Raw genomic sequence first — 18,678 nt, 5'->3', positions numbered from 1 at the left:
ACTTTGGTTCTTTTGCGAACCTTGAAGTAACCATCATGTTTTTGGTGATCCATACAGTATATGAGCCTTAGTACTGTAATCCAGCAAGAACCACAAAAAGTTGCAAGAGTTTTTTTTTTGGTCATGGCCATGACTGATTAGTGTTTCTTGAGTATTGAGTAAATCGGGATTAGTCAGATTTTTGAAGAAGTGGGTGAGATTGGTATGACTTTCTTTGGATGCACCCAGAATGGATGTGCAACCAGGGTGATTTAGGACTTCTCTGTAGCATGTGGAATAGGTCTGATTTCCTTTGCATGCAGGCAGGATTATTGGGAATACAAGTAGTAAATTTTTAGGATTGGCCAGAATTTGTTTGTGAGTTGACCAGATTGGTCAGCATTCCATTGGGAGAGAATCTGTTAGAATGGTTTTGATCAGTCAGTATTGGGTGTGGGCAAAGTTGGTCAACATTCCATTGGGAGAGGACAGGATTGGTCAACATTCCATTGGAAGTGGTTGCAATTGGTAAGAGTCGTTGGGATTGGAAGTTAATTTGGAGTGGAGTACATTTGAAAGTGTCTGAGTGTAAAATTAAAAAAAAATTGTTGTGTGGTTGCACAACTTGGTGCACTCTCAGTGCCTGTCCCAAGCCCAGTTAAAAATAAGCATGGTTGCATTAGGAAGGACATCCAGAGTAAAAACCTGTGCCAGATAAAATATGAGGAGCGGATAATTTGCTGTGTTGACCTCGAACAGGAACTGCATTGCATTTCTCTGATAAACAGCTTGAAACTAAGTCCAGCATCGGGTTTTAATTAATTTAAAAAAGAATGTTCTTATTGACTTAAAACCGAAGACAAGATGTCATGGATGAGTTGCTTATTGGAAATGAATTTATTATTGTAATTTGCTAAGAGATTATAATCATAACAAATTTAAATTCAAATTTTATTTGTCACATACACAGTCATACACAGTACGAAATGTAGTGAAATGCTTACACTGTGTTATAATGAAATTACTATAATTGCTAACAAAAATTTACATTTTTGTTATAACAACTAACAAAATAACAAAGGATCTGGGTGTATAGGCAAATTTCTATTTGATTCCACAAATGAAAATGAAATAAAATAATTATTTCTTAAATGCTAAACATCATGTAACTACAATTTTCTAGTTTTGATAACTGGTTAAAATGCATTTAAAAGGTTCTTAAATTATTATTATTATTATTATTATTATTATTATTATTATATTTTATGCTCTTTGTTTTTATATGTTCTTAGTGCTTTCTTCTGCTGCTTTCATAATTTTTAAACTCAAACTTAGGCCTTAGGTTATTCTAGTATACAAGTAATGCATTCAATCGATGTGTGTTATTCATGCTTTAACTAAAGCACATGTTACTGAAGCAGTCCAATCATGACAAAATAAACTTAATATATAAGATGCAGTACAGACAATAACTCAGGCTGGTTCCATGTTATTTCTTATATCTTTTTTTTTTTTTCGTTTAAATGCTGCTATTAGAATGGATGTGTAATACAATGTGTAAAAATGTACCATTCCTGTTTTTAAATTTCATTTATCTGTTTTTGAAGAAAGTACTAATAAACTTAAACCTCATTCCAACAGTTTTATAGTGTTTAAAACTTATAAAAAAGTGTGTGTGTGTGTGTGTGGGTGTGTGGGTGTGTGTGTGTGTGTGTGTGTGTGTCTATGACTTCTACTGTTCATAAAAGAACACTAATATGTTTAGTCTATGTGAAAAGCAGCCGACTGAACATCATTTTAGCTCCACTTGAATGTGTTGATAGCTATAGGTATTTGTAGATCTTATAATACTGCTCTTCTTTATCCTTTATCCAAGGTATATGACTTGAAGTTAATGCATGTGCAACACTAGTTCTAACTGCATGCTAAATATAGTTTTAGTAAACATGTTGCTGTGTCACAGATCCAGGGTGACTGGTTTGATCCCAAAACTTGGCTTGGTGTCTGAGTGGAGTTTCACATGCTTTGCCTGGTCTTGGGTTACCTTCAGGATCTTCAGTTTCCTGCCACGTTCCAAAAACATGGTAGTTCGATTGGCGACTTTAAATCGCCATTAGAGGGAATGAGTGTGTACTGTACAGTACCAGGCAAAAGTTTGGAGTTATTTTCTACGTTTAAAACTAAAACATCACGTGTGTGGCATTAGGTAATTAAGTAAGACATAAAAAATCAGCCATTAGACATAAAAAATCAGCTGTTCTCGGAAAGTTTTAGCAAGAACACAGAGTCACAGCGGAATATCCAGTCTGCACAACAACTTGGCACAGGTTTTGCGCCGAATGCCCTTTCTGACGCAACCCTCCCATTTATCCAAGCTTGGGCTCGGCACTGCGTCCAGTGGCTGGCGGGTTTGTGCAATGGCTGAAAATTCGAACCCAGGCCTTCCACAGGGCAGGCGAAACACCTACCACTGAGCCACCAGTGCCCTTTTTCTTGCTATACTATATAAATACTATGTAATAAATAAATGTAATATATACTAAATAAACATTTATAACTTAAATCCTAATTTATGCATTCAGCTATTAAAATGGTCATACACTTTTTAGATAAAACTCTTTAAGGTAAAATATAGTAAGCCAAATAAGACTTAATGATTAGCACTGTCGCCTTGCACCTCGGGGGTCCGGGTTTGATTCCTACCTTGGGACTGTGTGTGTGTAGTTTGCATGTTCCCTGTCCTTGGTGGGTTTTTTCTGAGTACTCCGGTTTCTTCACACAGTCGAAAAACACACAGATTAGTCTAACAGGCATTCCCAAATTGCCCTTAGTGTATATATACACAGAGTCAGCCAAAAATATGTAGAAACACTTCAGGAAAAGAAAAATTTATAGTATGAATAGTTTAATACAAAATATATTGCTATATGTTATATATTGATATATTTTGATATATAAAATTATATTATTCATATTATATTAATATATCATACTATTTTACTTTCCCTGAAGTGAAGTATGGCGGCATGGTGGTGTAGTGGCTAGCACTGACACCTTGCACCTCCAAGGTCCGGGTTCGATTCCCGTTTCTTTGTGCTGAAGTTTGCATGTTCTCCGCATGATTGGTGGGTTTCCTCCAGATACTCTGGTTTCCTCCCACAGTCCAAAGACATGCAGATTATACACTAGTTTGCAGATTTATCGCTAATAGAACGCTAATTGGCGTTCCCAAATTGCCCATAGTGTGTGCCCTGCAATGGATTGGCACCCTGTCCCCTTGTGCCCTAAGTCTCCTGGGATAGGCTTCAGGCCCCTGTGACCCTAAATACAGCACAAAGCAGTTTGAACAGTGAGTAAGTAAAAGTGTGTATACATTTTTTGGCTGACTTTAAAGGTACTTTTTTTACAACTATTATAAACCAAAGGAAGAGGGGGAGTGCAAACTTTTGGACAATATCAGTACAAAGCGTAGACTGAATGGATGAATAAAGCATTTTGTTTATTTTTATTTCTCTATCCGTATTGCAGAAGACGACACCTGAGATGTATTTTGATTGGCCGCCATTTTTGTTCCCGGCCGGAAATGAAGCCGCTCGCGCATCCTATCGGCGCTCCTGTAACCATGACAACAGGTGTCCTCGTGCCTTCATAGTAACGCAGTGTTAGTCACCAGAGCAGCGGATTGTAAACAGCAACAGCGCGAGGATGATTTGTAGGGCTAGCCGTTATGCTAACTGCGGGTATACAGTGTAAGAGTGTATGAGAGTTGAGTTTTAATATAAACGACGTGTAAGTAATGCATTTCGTGTGAGCTATTTGAAAGTCTTCAAAGTTCCAGAACCATGGAGACAGACTTCGCGTTGCTAGCTAGCTGACTAGCCGAGAGGCTGAGATGGGAAAGTGTACTGAAGAGGAATGCAGCTGGGATTAGAATGGGAACAAGCGCGTCTTTATCACTGTGTGTGAGTAACTCAAATACACACCCACAGCTCTTTATTTAATTCAGTTTAGTTGTTTTTGTGTAACTTTTAACGTTTAATACGCCTTAACTTCAATACAATCCAGACATAAAATTAAGAGGGTTTTAGACATTAAAATATTTTACCAAGGATTTGGTTAATTATTAAAATGTATTTACACCCATAACATGGTATTTATTTGTATATTTTTTGAATCAAAACATTATATACAAACATATGAGGGTGAGCACTGTTGAAATGATCTGCACTAAAACTTCTGTCTTATCAGAACGTTCTATTGAAATAATACGTTTTATATATATAACTGGTTGAATGAAGGCATAAAACAAATTGACATTTACAGTAGACTTTACGGTACAGTGATGAGACTCGTAGCCGCAGTAAAACATTTGAACGGTGCTAATAACTAACAATCATTCACTAACACAACATGCACATTACAGGAACTCGGCTGGGAGTCTCTGCCACACCCCTTGTACAAGCCATTTCCTCATGTTTGTGCTATTAAAGGAGTTCCAGGGAAGCCAGTGTTTTAGCCGTGAAGCAGCCAGTCTGATCATACTGTAGCTCCGGTGTACTGAGAAAACTTTCAACCTTGATGGTATCCAAGCACTAATGAAACACTGTAAATAGTGTAGCAGGGGATTATATAAAGAAATAAAGGGAGGTTGTAACTGAAACTGAAACTTTTGCACAATCAAAAGTTGACTTAAATGCCTTCTGTATATTGAACTTCAGTCCTGAGATGTCTGTATGAATATAGCACTTGGGTACAAATCTACTGTATCTTGTTGATTATCCACTGAACCACATGTGAGTTTTGGGGAAGCACAGATCTTTTGAGCAGGAATCCAACGAAAAACAAATCATAAGTAATAATTGATGGGTAATTAATAAAATGTGACTGTTGTTGACATTCAGTCGTGTTTCTTGCATATCACGACTCACACTGTTCCTCTGTAACCCATTTTTTTTCTATGCAGCTCATAGACCACTTGAGCTCTATCTACCCGAGGAGGTAGACTACTACTGATCAGATAAGATTTGTGCTGTATAATGGAAAGGTAGAATGTATTGTGCTGTGTATGAGGTGGAGCAGAGTTTATTAATGCCATTGCTTTGCTGAAAAATGCTTAACAAAGATCCTCCAAAGATGATACACAATTATTCATGTCCAAAATGATTATGTGAAAAGAGGGGTGTCTAATGAAAAGTCCATGTTGAGACTGATCCTGTAATCTCTTGGTCTTTAAGAGAGTAGCACAGTCAGAAATGTCTGTGCTACTCTCTTGCTAGTCTCTTGCTTCCTGTCACTCACAGATTATAAATACAGCATATGAGATATAGTACTAAATCAGTCTCTTGCATATTTTACCGATCCCCAGCGAGGTCCATCGTCGGTGAAGGTGCTGAATCGGAGCATTCGTGTGGAACCCGAGCAGCAGACTCAAAACCAGGAAATTCAGGCTGTGTTTGGAGTGTCTCTGCAGACACTACGAGACACTGGACAGCTACAGCAAGGAGTCCCTCCGGAGCTCAGGAACATGGTGGAGTTTTTGGAGAAATACGGTGCAGTGTTTTTTTTTTTTACTGCAGGGTAATGAGTTGATGTAAATGCGCAGTACTACTTGTGCAGTCATCAGTAGTGTTGCCTCTAGAGATAAGATAAATGTAAAATGAATATGAAGATGATGTTCTCCCTTGTGTGTGTATGTGTGTGTGTCTAGGTCTGCAGCAGAGTGGTGTGTTCAGGGTGTGTGGCTCTGTGCCACGCTGCAGGACGTTGCGTGTGTGTCTGGACCGTGGTGAGTGTGTGGATCTGGAGAGGGTAGACGTGCCAACAGTTGCCACTCTGCTCAAGCTGTATCTCCGAGAACTGCCGAGTGGACTGATACCACACACACACAGCACATGCATGCAGCGAGCACTTTTGGGTATGCACACACACAGAGTACACATATATCCTTATGCAGAAAATGCACACACACACACCCACAAACACACCAAATTCATGCAGCAGGTACTCATGGGAGTACAAACACACAAACATAAAGAGCAAGTACTAAAAGCATAGGCTGATAGATTTACAAACTCACACAAGTGTATGCAGCAATCACACATGGGTACTTACAGCATAACACTAAATAGGGTTTATAATGAAAAATAGTCTATGTGTCTGCGTGTTTATATGTGTGTGTGTGTTTGTGCGTGTGGGCGGGCACAGACTTTAAAGATGGAACAGAGCTTATTGAGGCACTGAAGGGAGCCCTGCATCGTCTCCCTGAAGACAATTACAACATCCTGTCTTACCTTCTTCACTTCCTGTCTCGAGTCGCTGCCCACAGTCAGTGGAATTACATGACCTCAGAGAACTTGGCCACGGTGTTTGGACCATGTATTTTCCGGTAAGTTTAAAATCCTAGTGTGTTTTTTGATCAGATTTGTAAATCAGTGTACACTGTTGTGAGTTAAACCCCCAAAATATGCCAAAAGAGTAAGGTTTAAGTGCGGCGATGCATTAAAAACATAATCCTTTAGAGCCGTGGTTCTCAAAGTGTGGGGCGCGCCCCACTAGTGAGCAATACAGACATGACAGGTGGGGCGCAATGAACGGGAGGGAATTAGTGGAAAATAATAGGAAAGTACCTATCATGTATCAAGTACCTATAATGCTTTTCTTTATTGATAATAAAGATTGGACACTCGAAACTAAACAATCACATGCAAAGAAAGAGATCATTAATACAAATAAATTAAAAGAACATCAGAGAAAAAGTGGAGCCATAGTGTAACAATAATGGTTTAACAGTGGCATGTTAATTGCAGAGGAACAATATATAAGGAAACATTCGGTATTATATAAGTAATTTCATTTATTCCAATGTGTATGCTGATGTTTCTGTATTTTTGTTAAAAATTAATATTTTATCAGGCAGTACTAGTCTGGCATTTTTAGTTTCCAGTGTGGCAATAAAGTTGCTTTTTGATCCTTCAGGCGCTGAACAGAAGGGAAGATCAATATCATTCTACGCTTTTTATTGGTGTGATCCCTAAATCATTCGTTGCGCCGTAGAGAATAATGGTGTTTATGCTTTTAAACATGTATAATTTAAGGCGGATGTATCTTAAAGACAATGTAAAGAGGAAATATATGTGGGTATTTTCGAGTTTATTTACGCAGCTATTGAATTTGGAGATGCGAATATCAAACTAACTTTACTGCGGACACAAACCGGGTCAGTAGCGTACTGTATGTCGTGAGCATACCTGTAATAACGTCAATGGATACATTTGTTACGTGGACCACAAAAAAGCAGGTGATTCAGCACTATCAGCCTAATCAACCAAAAATCCAGCCGAAAGGAAAACATGATGAAGCCTATGTTGCGCTTGTATTCATGGTGTGGATGGTGGGGCAGAGGAGAGACCTGTGTGTGTTTTGTGTCTTAAACCGCTGGCAGCGGACAGCATGAGACCCAACAAAGTAGGAAGACAATTAGAGAAAAAACACCCCAGTCACATTAATAAGCCACTCGACTTCTTTGAAAGTAAGCTCTAGATAAGTGACGAAGTAAGCCTGTTTTAACAATTGCACGTGTAATTTATCTGTTTTGAACTTGGTGTTATTTGATCCTATTGGTTTAGAAATTAATATTTCAATAAATGGTAAATTTGGCCAATTTCGTTATCATTTTGTTGACAAGTGAAGCTTGAAAATTCGCCCACCCTCTTAAGTGGGGAATGACAGAAAATGTTTGAGAACCACTGCTTTAGAGGGACCTGAGAGCCAAAGAGGTTATGCTGAAAGTTTTGGAAGCTCAGAAGCTGGACAGCTATATTACCCTCAATGCTTGTTGGTTTTAATAAGATAAAGCCACGGTATTTTCTAAAAACTGCATTACTTGCTTCCACCTTTGTAGCTAGTAAATGCTATGCAATAGGTAGGGTATAGAGTGGATGTTGCGTGCGGAAACGACAAAAATCCTGTACTTACAGTAGGTAAAAGAAAAGATTTCACAGGGCAAATATTACTTAACTAAAAGAAGAAGTCCTCCATTTACTTGTGTACTTAAGTAAAAGTACAGAAATAATCATCGTCAAATTTACTTAAGTATTAAAAGTACAGGACTTTAAATGCTCACAGCTCCTCTCTCTCTCTTTCCTTCCTCAATGTTAATATACTGTACTGTTCTAGTCAATGTCTGCAACCGGCTCAACCTCTGATTTCAAACACCTGTTGGGTTATTAGGCGTGTCTCAAAGTAAAGGCAAGTCGCGCAAATACACATAGTAGTCAGCACGGGCCAACATTTCCACCTTAAATATTACACATGAACGTGGTTATGTAACGGGTTCAATAGGAGGTTTCTCGCCTGTCATGTGGAAGGCCAGGTTCAATTTCCACACAATGCCCAAATCCCATCCACCGGATGCAGTGTCGGTCCCATGGCCGGATTAAATGAGAGGGTTACATCATGAATGGGTATCCGGTGTAAAACCTGTGCCAAGTCGTGTGCGGCTCTGATTCTCCACTGTGGCGCCCCCTTGATGTGAGCAGCCGAAAGTCCAACAACAACAACGTGCTTATGTGATGCAATGCCATGCTGAAATGTAGTTAAGTAAAAATACAGATATTTGCTGTACTATTGAGTGGAGTAAAAATAAAACGTATCTTTAATAAAATGTCTCAACTGCAGAAATATCAAATATGTACTTAATTACAGTATTCTCTTTTGGTGATTACTGACTCACAATATGTCAGTTAAAAAGAGGGAGGACCTTGAAAAAAAAGAGGGATGAAGCTTTTTAGTACATAACAGATAGACAGCATGGAAGAAGACGGACAGAGATGATCACATTTATATATGACAGACATACTCTCTAATTGTTTAATTATGCTATGGTGATTAAACAATTATATCCACTTCCCATCTTTTTACCCATAGAACTGTTAAAAATTTTATTAAAACTGACCGTGAACTATCCACAGCATTAAATCCCAACAAAAAAATAAATAAAAAGTATGCCTTGCTGACATTCTGTAATAAAAGTGTTAGTACTGCCAGGTTGCTGACAGCAGCTAAAGTGTGATAAGGAAACAACTCATTTTATATAAGAAATAAACCACTTTAAGGGCATGACAGGTTATGTTCTTAAATAATGTGTTAAATAATAATAGAACTAGCTTAGGTGTGTTATTCCTTATATATTCTATTAAAAGCCATATTATTAAGTGTTATAAAGTGTTTAATGTAATAACATTAAATGTAATCTGTTTGTGCAGCGTCCCTGAGGGCCCGAGGATGCTGGAGGAGCAGACCATGTGCAACACCCTCACACTGCATCTGTTGGAGAAACACACACAGCTGATCTCAAATACACAACCCAGCTCCACAGCTGACACACGTTCATGTGACAGCATAAACACACACACCTCACACGCCAGGAATTCCATGTCGTCTCTATCTCATCATCCCAGTGATACATCACAGCTACAGCAGGTAAAAATGAGCTTAGTGTGTGTCTGTGTTGTGTTTGTGTGTTTATCTTTTCTTTTAAGTTTTGGTTCCTTTTTTACTAAAATTTGCTTGATTCCCAGGAGCAGTCTTGTATCACACAGAAGGTGTGTCATGTCAGTGTGGGTGTGGCTAAAGAAACAAGTGCCCTCCCACTAACTACAGCAGATACATCCCCACTCTCCAAAAGGTCAGGGTTCATTTAGTAAAATAATACATTGTTTATTTCTAAAGGTAACTCAATTAAAAGAGAAAGATTTTCAAAAAATTCAAGTTTTTTTTGAAAACCTTGTGCCTCTTTTCTCACTCACATCCAGACAACAGCAAAACTACCACCCAGTATGTTACTCAGATCTGCCTCTGTAACAGGTTCACCTTGAAACTTAACACGATGGACAGGGACAAAAGTAAAGGACATGAGGCAGAGACTGAGGCAGTGAAAAAAGGCAGAGCGGAAAGTACAGAGATTCGTCCTGAACAGGAGTGAGTGTCACAGCCACTGTGTTCCTGTTCTTCCTGGCTTCCAAATACGACAGTCACTTTTATCTGAACCTGTCCTAGGTCTCGCTAAAAAACACACAAAACACATATTAATTTCTAACAAACTCCTACAGGATAGCAGAAACATTTCTCTCTACAGTCCAGGGCTGAATCTTAGATCGTTTCATCTTTTTCTTCATCTTTTTAGTGAAGTGTATTATATTATTGGTGTATACAACCTAACGTAATCCACTACATGTCAAATGTAGCGCATTATCCATTTAGTCTTCAACTATTTTAGTTGAAGATTAAATGTAGGATTTTTCAAGCAGGTGTTTTTGTTGTTGTTGTTGGTTTTTTGGCAGCTGTTGATTTTCCTGGATCGCAATGACCCCTGATTATCCCCCTACGATTTCCTGAAATGTCCCGCTTTTAGTGCACAACAGAACAGAAAGAGCTACCAGATGGCATACTATGTAAAAGTAGAACTACATTATAGAACTTTTAAATTAAACAATCTAAATGTTCCACTATAATTTGCCAGTTTGGTTTTGTATCAAATACTGTATGTTACTACCCTAGCACATACTGTATGTATAGTAGTATGTTGTATGTACTGCAGACACACAGAGCAATATTTCACCTTAGAAAATGATTAAACTGGCCTCCGAGTGGCGCAGTGGTAAAGGCACTCGCCCTATTATCCAGATCACAAGTGCGTTTCTCATAGCTGGAGGCCTAGAGAGAGCCGATTGGCCAAGCTCTCTCACATTAATGTAGGAGTCCCCAAGTAATGGGGAGGACTTGGACACACCTAAATTAAGGAGAAAATTGGGAAAAAATGTAAAAAGAAATATTTTTTTATCAAACATCATGTTTGTATACCTGTGCAGCATTTTACACAAAAGACCCCTTCCATAAATCTAAAATTATCTCCCTATAAAAAAACTAAACCTTATTACACACACACAGTGCACTAATGTCAGAACTGCTTTTGGAAAATTAATCAACTCTCTCTCTCTCTCTCTCTCTCTCTCTCTCTCGCTAGAACATACCTAACTAAGAAAGACCAGACCTGCCTAACACATGAACAAATGGTATGATTGTTTTTGGAATGTTCATTAATATTTATAGTCTTTTAATATTCACATAAATGTATCAAATTATATTGTAGAAACCTACAGTCTGGTATATTTCAGTGAAACAGTATTCGAAAGCCTAGGTTATTTTTAGAAGTCTACTGTTTACATTGTTACAGCCCCCCAGGTAAAAAAAAAAAAAAAAAGCTCTGCTCTGCTTTGTCCTTTTTCTCTAAAATTCAATTTGCATGCAGAAAGAGTGAGTAATGCTGGGGGAAAAAGATTTTTTTTTTTTTTATTACAATTAAAATTCCTCACACGGTCAGCAGAGGGTGCTAAACTTTGCAGCCTGTTTAAACACAACCTGCATGTTTTCTTTCTGGATGCATTGTTGACCTTGTGGCTTTCCTCCGATAATATTTATTTATTTATTTATTTATTTATGTTTAGCAGAGCCTTGCGCCGGAGCGTTCTACTTCAGGCAGCGACTCGCACTCACAAACCCGCTACGAGAAGCAAAACAAATCCGGACACCCACTCCCCAAGACCGGAGTTGTGATGGGTATCCAGAAGGACATGCAATATAACACGAGCCGCACATGCTCTCTAAGTGGTGACATACAAACTGAGAGCCGGAGCTCACACTCTAAGCTTGTGAGCACGCATACACACAGCGGCAACACACACACTGAGGCCAGGATCTCACACAGCAAGCGTGTACCCTCCAATTATAGCAGCACACACACTCAGAGTCCTGGCACACAAACCACCAGGTTGGTGGAGGAGGATGTTAAGTCTGCATCTAGCTTCTGCATCAGGGGTAATACTTCTACTTCGTTCCCACATAACTACCTCAGTTTTATGTTTTTAATTAAGAGACAGATATTTTTATTTTGTATATTCTGATCATGTGTTTTTATGTGTGGGTGGTGTTCCTGCTAGACCATACACATTGAGATGACAAAATATTAAGTACTGTAGAGTAAGTAAGGCATTAACAGGCATTCGTGAGCAAACATTCTAACAAAAAATCCAGATGAAAATTAAACTGATCAAATTAATGTCTAAAAATTTAGAAGATCTAAGCCAAGATGAAATGGATGTTTTAAGCCTTATAGTGTGTAATTGTACCCTTTACCAACTCTAGGTAGAATTATGTGTAATTATTTTGATTCATTCTTTCATGTAAGAAAGAAATAAAGCATAACTGGACTCGCAGTTAGAGAGAAATAATCAACAACAGGGTGGCGAGATGCAGTCCAAGACAAATCTGAGTTAAGGTCATCACCAAATATTATTTATATAGCAGTATGTCCCGAAGTGTCCTGTTCCTCATACAGCACTTGTATATCACTGCAAATCGATTTAAAAAAATAATGTAGAAGTCAGAAAGCATAAACTCCTCTGTTCTTAAAAGGTTCCAATGGTGTAAAAATGTACAGTTAAAATTGCTTACAATGGAGACTCCTTCCATAAACCGAATCAGAATCTGGTTTTATTCGCCAAGTATGTTGACACACACAAGAAATTTGATTCCAGCTAGTTGCGGCTCTGAAAGTACAGACCAACATAAAACTCTGTACATTTGTTGTAGATCAAACACTATACACGGTTAGTACACAACATTTAGTAACTTTTACATGGAGGATTCTTAGTATGTAAACATTACTGTAAATGTCATTAAATAGAAAAATATCACCTTATTAACAATTACGTTTAACACTTCAACAAAATCTAATTGTTTAATATCCTAAACATTTAATATACAAGTCATAAATTAAGATTTAGTTATATGACACATGTACTTTACTGCACAGTGATTTATTTATTTCTTTCGCATATCCCAGTTAGGAGTCTGGGGTCAAAGTGCAGGGCCAGACAGGATACAGCACCCCTGGAGCAGATAGGGTTAAGGACCTTGCTCAGGGGCTCGGCAGTAGAATCTTGGCTGTGCTGGGGATCGAACTCTCAACCTTCTCATCAGTAATTCACAGTAACAATGCTGCTGTTATGGAAATTTATTCAAGACCTCCCGTCCAATTGGGTTCAATAAATCATCCCTGGTGTTTAAAATAAATACCCATGTCCATTTAGTGCCTCTGTTAAGGTAATAAATAAAACTTCTAAAAGTCCAGTGTTTAGCCAGTGTCATATCACATATGCATATGTGAACAGATCCGATCATTGCTAAAATGGTTTTTATGTACATATCAGATAATTTGGTCCATGTAAACAGATGTAATGTAAGGTAATGTCATTTTTCCATGCGTATGTTATAAATGAAAAGTTTGGACACGCCTTCTAATTCCAGGGTCTTTTCTGATTTTTATTTCTTCCTACATTGTAAAACAATGCTGAAGGTGTCCAAAGTATGCAATAATCTAATTTGAACAGTTGATATTGAGATGTGTCTGCTACTGTTTCTGAGGCTGCTAACTTTAAATGAACTTCTTTTCTGTGGCAGAGGTAAGTTTTGGTCATGCTTTCATGGGATGGTCTTCATGAGCGCCATATGCATTTGACAATACTGTTCTTGCAAGAACGGTTCCAGAACAACTGACCTTTGTGTCTAAAAATAACAACTTGACTGTTGTTGTTGTTGTTAATTACCTCATGCCATGTGTTATTTCATAGTTTTAAAATTGTCATAGAAAGTGGAAAATAAATAACAAAACAAAACATTAAAGAAGGTGTGTCCAAACCTTTGACTAGTACTGTATAGTGAAAATACTTTGTCACATTTTTCTGTTCGCCATCCAGCCTCGAGCCAGACTCAGGCTCCGAGCAGTGGACACGACTCAGCCTCATGTGGAACCTCCAGCCGATCACGTACCACGTAGGAACATCTCTTTTTGTTTGTTTTAATTCTTGTGTTGTCAATAAAACACTGAGTAAATATAATAGGTTACTAAGATCTTACCTTTGTTTTCATTTGTCTGTGTGTGTTTGAGCAGAGAGAATGGTGTGGATTGTTTCCATGAGAACGTTTCCTCTCAGTTGCGTCATCACATTCAAAAGCTCAAGCAAGAAATCAGAAGCTTTGAGGAATCCTTCCATCATATCCACAAGTACAAGGTGTGTGTGTGTGTGTGTGTGTCAGGAATAAGTGAGGAAAAAACCCTACGTTCTACTTATGTAATAAAAAAAAAAACAACTTTTCCATGTTATTCTAATATTTTAAGCTGCACTGTATGCGTGTTGAAGTCTCAAGAAATTTTCTGGTAATTGTCTTCAGTGTTTGTTAAAGCAGCTGCAATGTTTTTAGCATTGCAGCTGCTTTATTACATCTCATTTGTTTAAAAGTGTTTTATTTTGTTTTTATATTTTTGAACGCAGCCTGCTCTGAATGATAAATTGGCTCATTCCGAAGTGGCCCAGCTCATGACGGACCTCAGCAAAGCACACAGGCAGCTGAAAGGTGCGAGAGAACTACACCTTATATCGGGCATCCTTTTTTTAACCCCACCTTTTTACACACAAACACTTTTCCCATCTTTTACACTTTCTGCACAGAGCTGAGATCTAGACAGTGTGCGCACACTTTAGCAAAGTCTGAAGATCAGAAGCTCAGCGTGTTTCCACACACACCAGCGGTGGAGCACACGGTAAAGACGCTAACTCAGCGACTCCAAGAAAAACGACTGGAACTGAGCCTGCCAGAATGCATACAGGTCTCTTTTGACTCTTTTTTTTTTTAGGCAAAAGCACTGTGTTTGGTGAGAACCTGGGGATGCAATTTTTTTCACACCATCCCATCATTCTGTGTTTTATTCCTTTTCTTTTTATGCATTTGTGTGTGTTGTTGCATGTGTGTAGAATATGTCTCACGCTCAGTTAGCTCTGGAGAAGAAAATGCTGCAGAAGTGTCTTCTTTACTACGAGAGTCTTCATGGCAGGCCGGTATGTTTAATCATGTCAGTTTTTTAACCTTGCAATATTCCTTGTTAATATAAAATCATATTGATAGTAGGTATTGTGCAGAGGAGCTTAAAATCTTTTCATCAAATAAAGAAAATTTGCAATGTTTTTAAATCTCTAGACAAAAATATGTTTAGTTATGCTTAATTGACAGAGAATAGTTTCTGAAATTTAAACATAAAGCTGAGTAACCCTATAAAAATAAATAAGTGATCATGTAGCCTAGGAGAGGCTATTTAAATTACATGTTTATGTAATTTGCCTTAAGTTTAGAGGCCTGTAATGTGTTTGTAATTTTTTTTTTCTCTGCAGAATTCTAAAGAGGAGAGGAGTGTTATGAAAGATCTATATTACCGCTACCATTTGGTTAAGCAGGCCTTCTACAGTGCGAACACACAGACCAGTACCACTGTATGGCTTTATCACACACACAATATAATATAACCTACAATATAATGTACATTATACACAGTATAATATAAACTGGCCCTTTAAGTTGTTTCTGATGTATGACTCGAGCCATGTTTGCTCTACGACAAACATCGCACCTCGTAAAGAATTTCTTGCTTGTAAATTGAAATATGCGATTGATATTACGGTTTACACTGTGGTATGTAACTATTAATTTTATTTATACTTTATTTATACTAACAGTGAATACCAGCACAAATTATCTCATTAAGGCTGTGTGATGAGGTTGCTGTTAGTGCGGTTCACTTGAACAAATCCGCATGCTGCCATCCAAACCGCGGTGCACACCAAGCAAGCAAACTGTGACAGATGGATCTTGTTCCGCTCCCAAGAACAGTAGCACGGTTCGATTGAAATTGAAAGCGAGTGAAAAAAAAAGTCCTATCTAGATTATGCGCGTTAGTTTGCATGGCAATAGAAAAGTAAAAAAAAAAAAAGAGGAAAAAAAGGGAAATACAGTACCTAACGTCATTAAATTCAGCAATTTTTATTTATTAATGTTAAATTTAATAACCATCCAAGTACGTTTACTATGAACAGAGCCAGAAAACGGGTGTACATGTGATAACCCAGTGGGGCTGCATTTAATGATTAATTAAGTGTTTGGAAATGTTCACGAGCGAATAAAAGTTGAGAATGGCTTAATGAAATGTCACACGGTTTTAGCACTCTCATCGTTGAATGTCCCCCTGCTGTACTATCACACACTTGTGTGCTCTTAAAGATCACTGCATTTTTTTTATATTTATTTAATTATTTATGTATTTACTTAGTTACTTAGTTTGTTATTATTTTGCAGGGGACTGGTAGCTGTGCTGGAAGCTAGTCGCAAAATAAAAACATTAGGTGCATTTGGCAACGTTTTATTCTCATTATCTGGAGAAATACTTGTGTTATTTTTAATGCATAACAAGTTTCCAGCTGGTAAAGGCGCCAATATATATAATCCACATGCGTTCTGTTGTGTCTTTTGGTCCGATGCTGAAAATGCCAGCATAAAAGCTAGACCTGAACTACAAGTGTGAACACATCCTAAGAGGTTGTTTGCTAATATTTCCTCAGATTACCTTACAGTAAATCTTCTTTATTTTATTTTTTTTAATATTTAAAATATTTTCTAGATTATGCGTATATTACCTGTAATAAATCGCAGCCTTTTATTATTAAGTTATTGCAAAGGTCCATACTGTAATTTCTATATACATATATATGAAATTGTATGTGATTAATTTTGCAGCACTACTTGTGAATTTAAAACCATTGTGATCTTTTTTTACTTCACACTTACTGTTCAAGCAAGCTCATTTATATATCGCAAGATGATTTTCTTTGCGTAATTTGATACGTTCTCACACAGCATGCTAGAGCATAGGACAACGCTTTTAATCATCTTAAAAGATAATACACTAAAACAAGCAATACATCTAACACTCATTCATACATACATTTGTGCGTTATGTATGTTACAGGGAGGTTTAGAAGTGTGTGTCAGGATAAATCCTGTGCCAAAAAAAGAGGATTCTCATCCTGTCCTCACCCAGATGCTCACAAAAGTGACAGGTTCCCCCAGTGATACACACTTGGTTAACAGGTACGTAAACACACACACAAACTTTAAAGGTCCTTTTTTAAATGTTTGGATGTATGGAGTTGGTGAGAAAACCAGTTTGGAAGTCCAGAACACTTGTTTGTGTTTGGGTCCACTTCCTGTTGGTCATTTTATAGATATTATGTGGGCGGCCTAAGATCCAGGGGGCGGAGCTTCATATGAGTGACATGGGTGGGAATCATAATACATTTAAACGAACCTAACTGTTAGAAACTTAATCTCACCTAATTCCTCTTTTAATTAATGAAAAAGGGATATTGCATATTTAAAGCTTTTTGTGTGTGTATTTGTGTGTGTGTGTGTGCGCGCGCACAGGGCGGAGCTGTTGAGGCAGTTGAAACGGACACGTATGGAGAAAAGGCAACTGAGAACACTGCTCAAAGAGCATGAGAGGAAATTTCTTATTAGAAATGGCAGGTATACACACACACACACACACACACATCAGATAAGTGAGGCTTTTCTCTTTCTCACATAGCTTTATTGAACAGTCACAGTTGATTCTCAGAAACACATCAAGAAACTCGAAACAGAGGGGGGAAAAAAACACTGACAGCAGCACCTGCCAAAAGAATAAAGCTGTGTGTGTGTGTGTGTGTGTGTGTGTGTGTGTGTGTGTGTGTGACGAGAGAGAAGCTTAGACAGAAAGTTTAGGAGACAACTTGTTTTCCCTGTGCACATATGCACATGGTGTTTAAAGGTTCGTCACTGTCGGAGTGTAAGGCAGGAGCGAGGAGACGTCAGGTGCCGCTCAGGAGTATCTGTTCATATTCCTTTCCCTTTTTTATCTTTCTTTCTTTCTTTTTTTTTTAAGGAGAACACAGAGAGATGACCGTCTTGTCATGGCGGAGGAATACAACCGCTACACGGCTCTAAAGGACAGACTGAGGCTACTGAAAGAAATGCTGGGAATAAAACCTCACAACATCAAAGCAGCCAGAGACAGAATCACCATCTGACACGCGCGCACACACACACAGACACACACACACACACCTCTGTGTGTCAGATCTCACGAAAGTTCCCATCGAACCACGTGAGTTAAAGTGAAAGTGTACACTTACAGGTGTAGGGGCTGTGTAATTATGTGCCATGTGTAGGATCACTGGTGATGAAAATGATGAAATAATCGTGTCATACTTAAAAAAAAAAAAAAAAAAAAAAGGCAGGCGTTTGTATCAAAAGATAGCACTTTAGTTGCAGGTTTGTTTAAACCAAGATGCACAAATCAAGCGTGTAAGCTCTGATTTCACAGTGAAAACAGGTAGAGAGAGAATTAAACGAGAACACAGCGCTCTCCCTAGCCTACGGGAATTTGATTAAAGGTGTGTTCGAGTTCAAGCTACAGTGTTATTTAGTTTTTTCATTTGTTTTTCTAATGCAACTGCACTTTTTTTGCTTTCTATGTCTAGAACAGACGAGGTACTGTAGAATAAGTGTATTGGGTGTCTTATATGTATCGAAAGCTAATTTCTAGGATTTAACGTGACACAGAATATTTGTGACACAAGGAATAAACCGATGCCGTGTGTAGTCACAGGAAAACAAGCAACAGTCACGGTGTGACGCAACCTGAAGCGAAACAGAGATTCTGTTACCACGCTGAAGCTAATTATATTCCTAAAAAATGTAGTCATCACATCTTGC

At 38.0% G+C, this 18,678-nt stretch overlaps 1 protein-coding gene across 4 annotated transcripts; it reads left to right on the top strand.

The window, feature by feature from the left end:
• Positions 1–3,678: 3,678 nt before the first annotated feature.
• On the top strand, positions 3,679–18,388 carry LOC128535804 (protein FAM13A-like). 4 transcript variants are annotated; one of them, XM_053509864.1, is made up of 18 exons: positions 3,679–3,941; positions 5,345–5,528; positions 5,687–5,893; positions 6,184–6,364; positions 9,243–9,459; positions 9,558–9,664; positions 9,844–9,957; positions 11,003–11,051; positions 11,487–11,853; positions 13,794–13,869; positions 13,988–14,108; positions 14,370–14,451; positions 14,547–14,704; positions 14,850–14,933; positions 15,264–15,362; positions 16,892–17,013; positions 17,347–17,448; positions 17,846–18,388. In XM_053509864.1, exons 1-18 carry the CDS (start codon positions 3,912–3,914, stop codon positions 17,988–17,990), a joined length of 2,445 nt encoding a protein of 814 aa, XP_053365839.1. In that variant the 5' UTR covers positions 3,679–3,911; the 3' UTR covers positions 17,991–18,388. The 4 variants fall into 4 exon arrangements, with proteins under 4 accessions (XP_053365839.1, XP_053365838.1, XP_053365841.1 ...); XM_053509863.1 differs by having other exon boundaries at positions 11,484–11,853; XM_053509866.1 differs by lacking the exon at positions 9,844–9,957 and having other exon boundaries at positions 11,484–11,853.
• The last annotated feature ends 290 nt before the right edge of the window (positions 18,389–18,678 follow it).

The sequence above is a fragment of the Clarias gariepinus genome, chromosome 13 (genome assembly GCF_024256425.1).
Source record: "Clarias gariepinus isolate MV-2021 ecotype Netherlands chromosome 13, CGAR_prim_01v2, whole genome shotgun sequence".
Taxonomy (NCBI): domain Eukaryota; kingdom Metazoa; phylum Chordata; class Actinopteri; order Siluriformes; family Clariidae; genus Clarias; species Clarias gariepinus.
The sequence above is the reverse complement of the archived record's forward strand: the minus strand, read 5'-3'. Positions and strand labels throughout refer to the sequence as shown.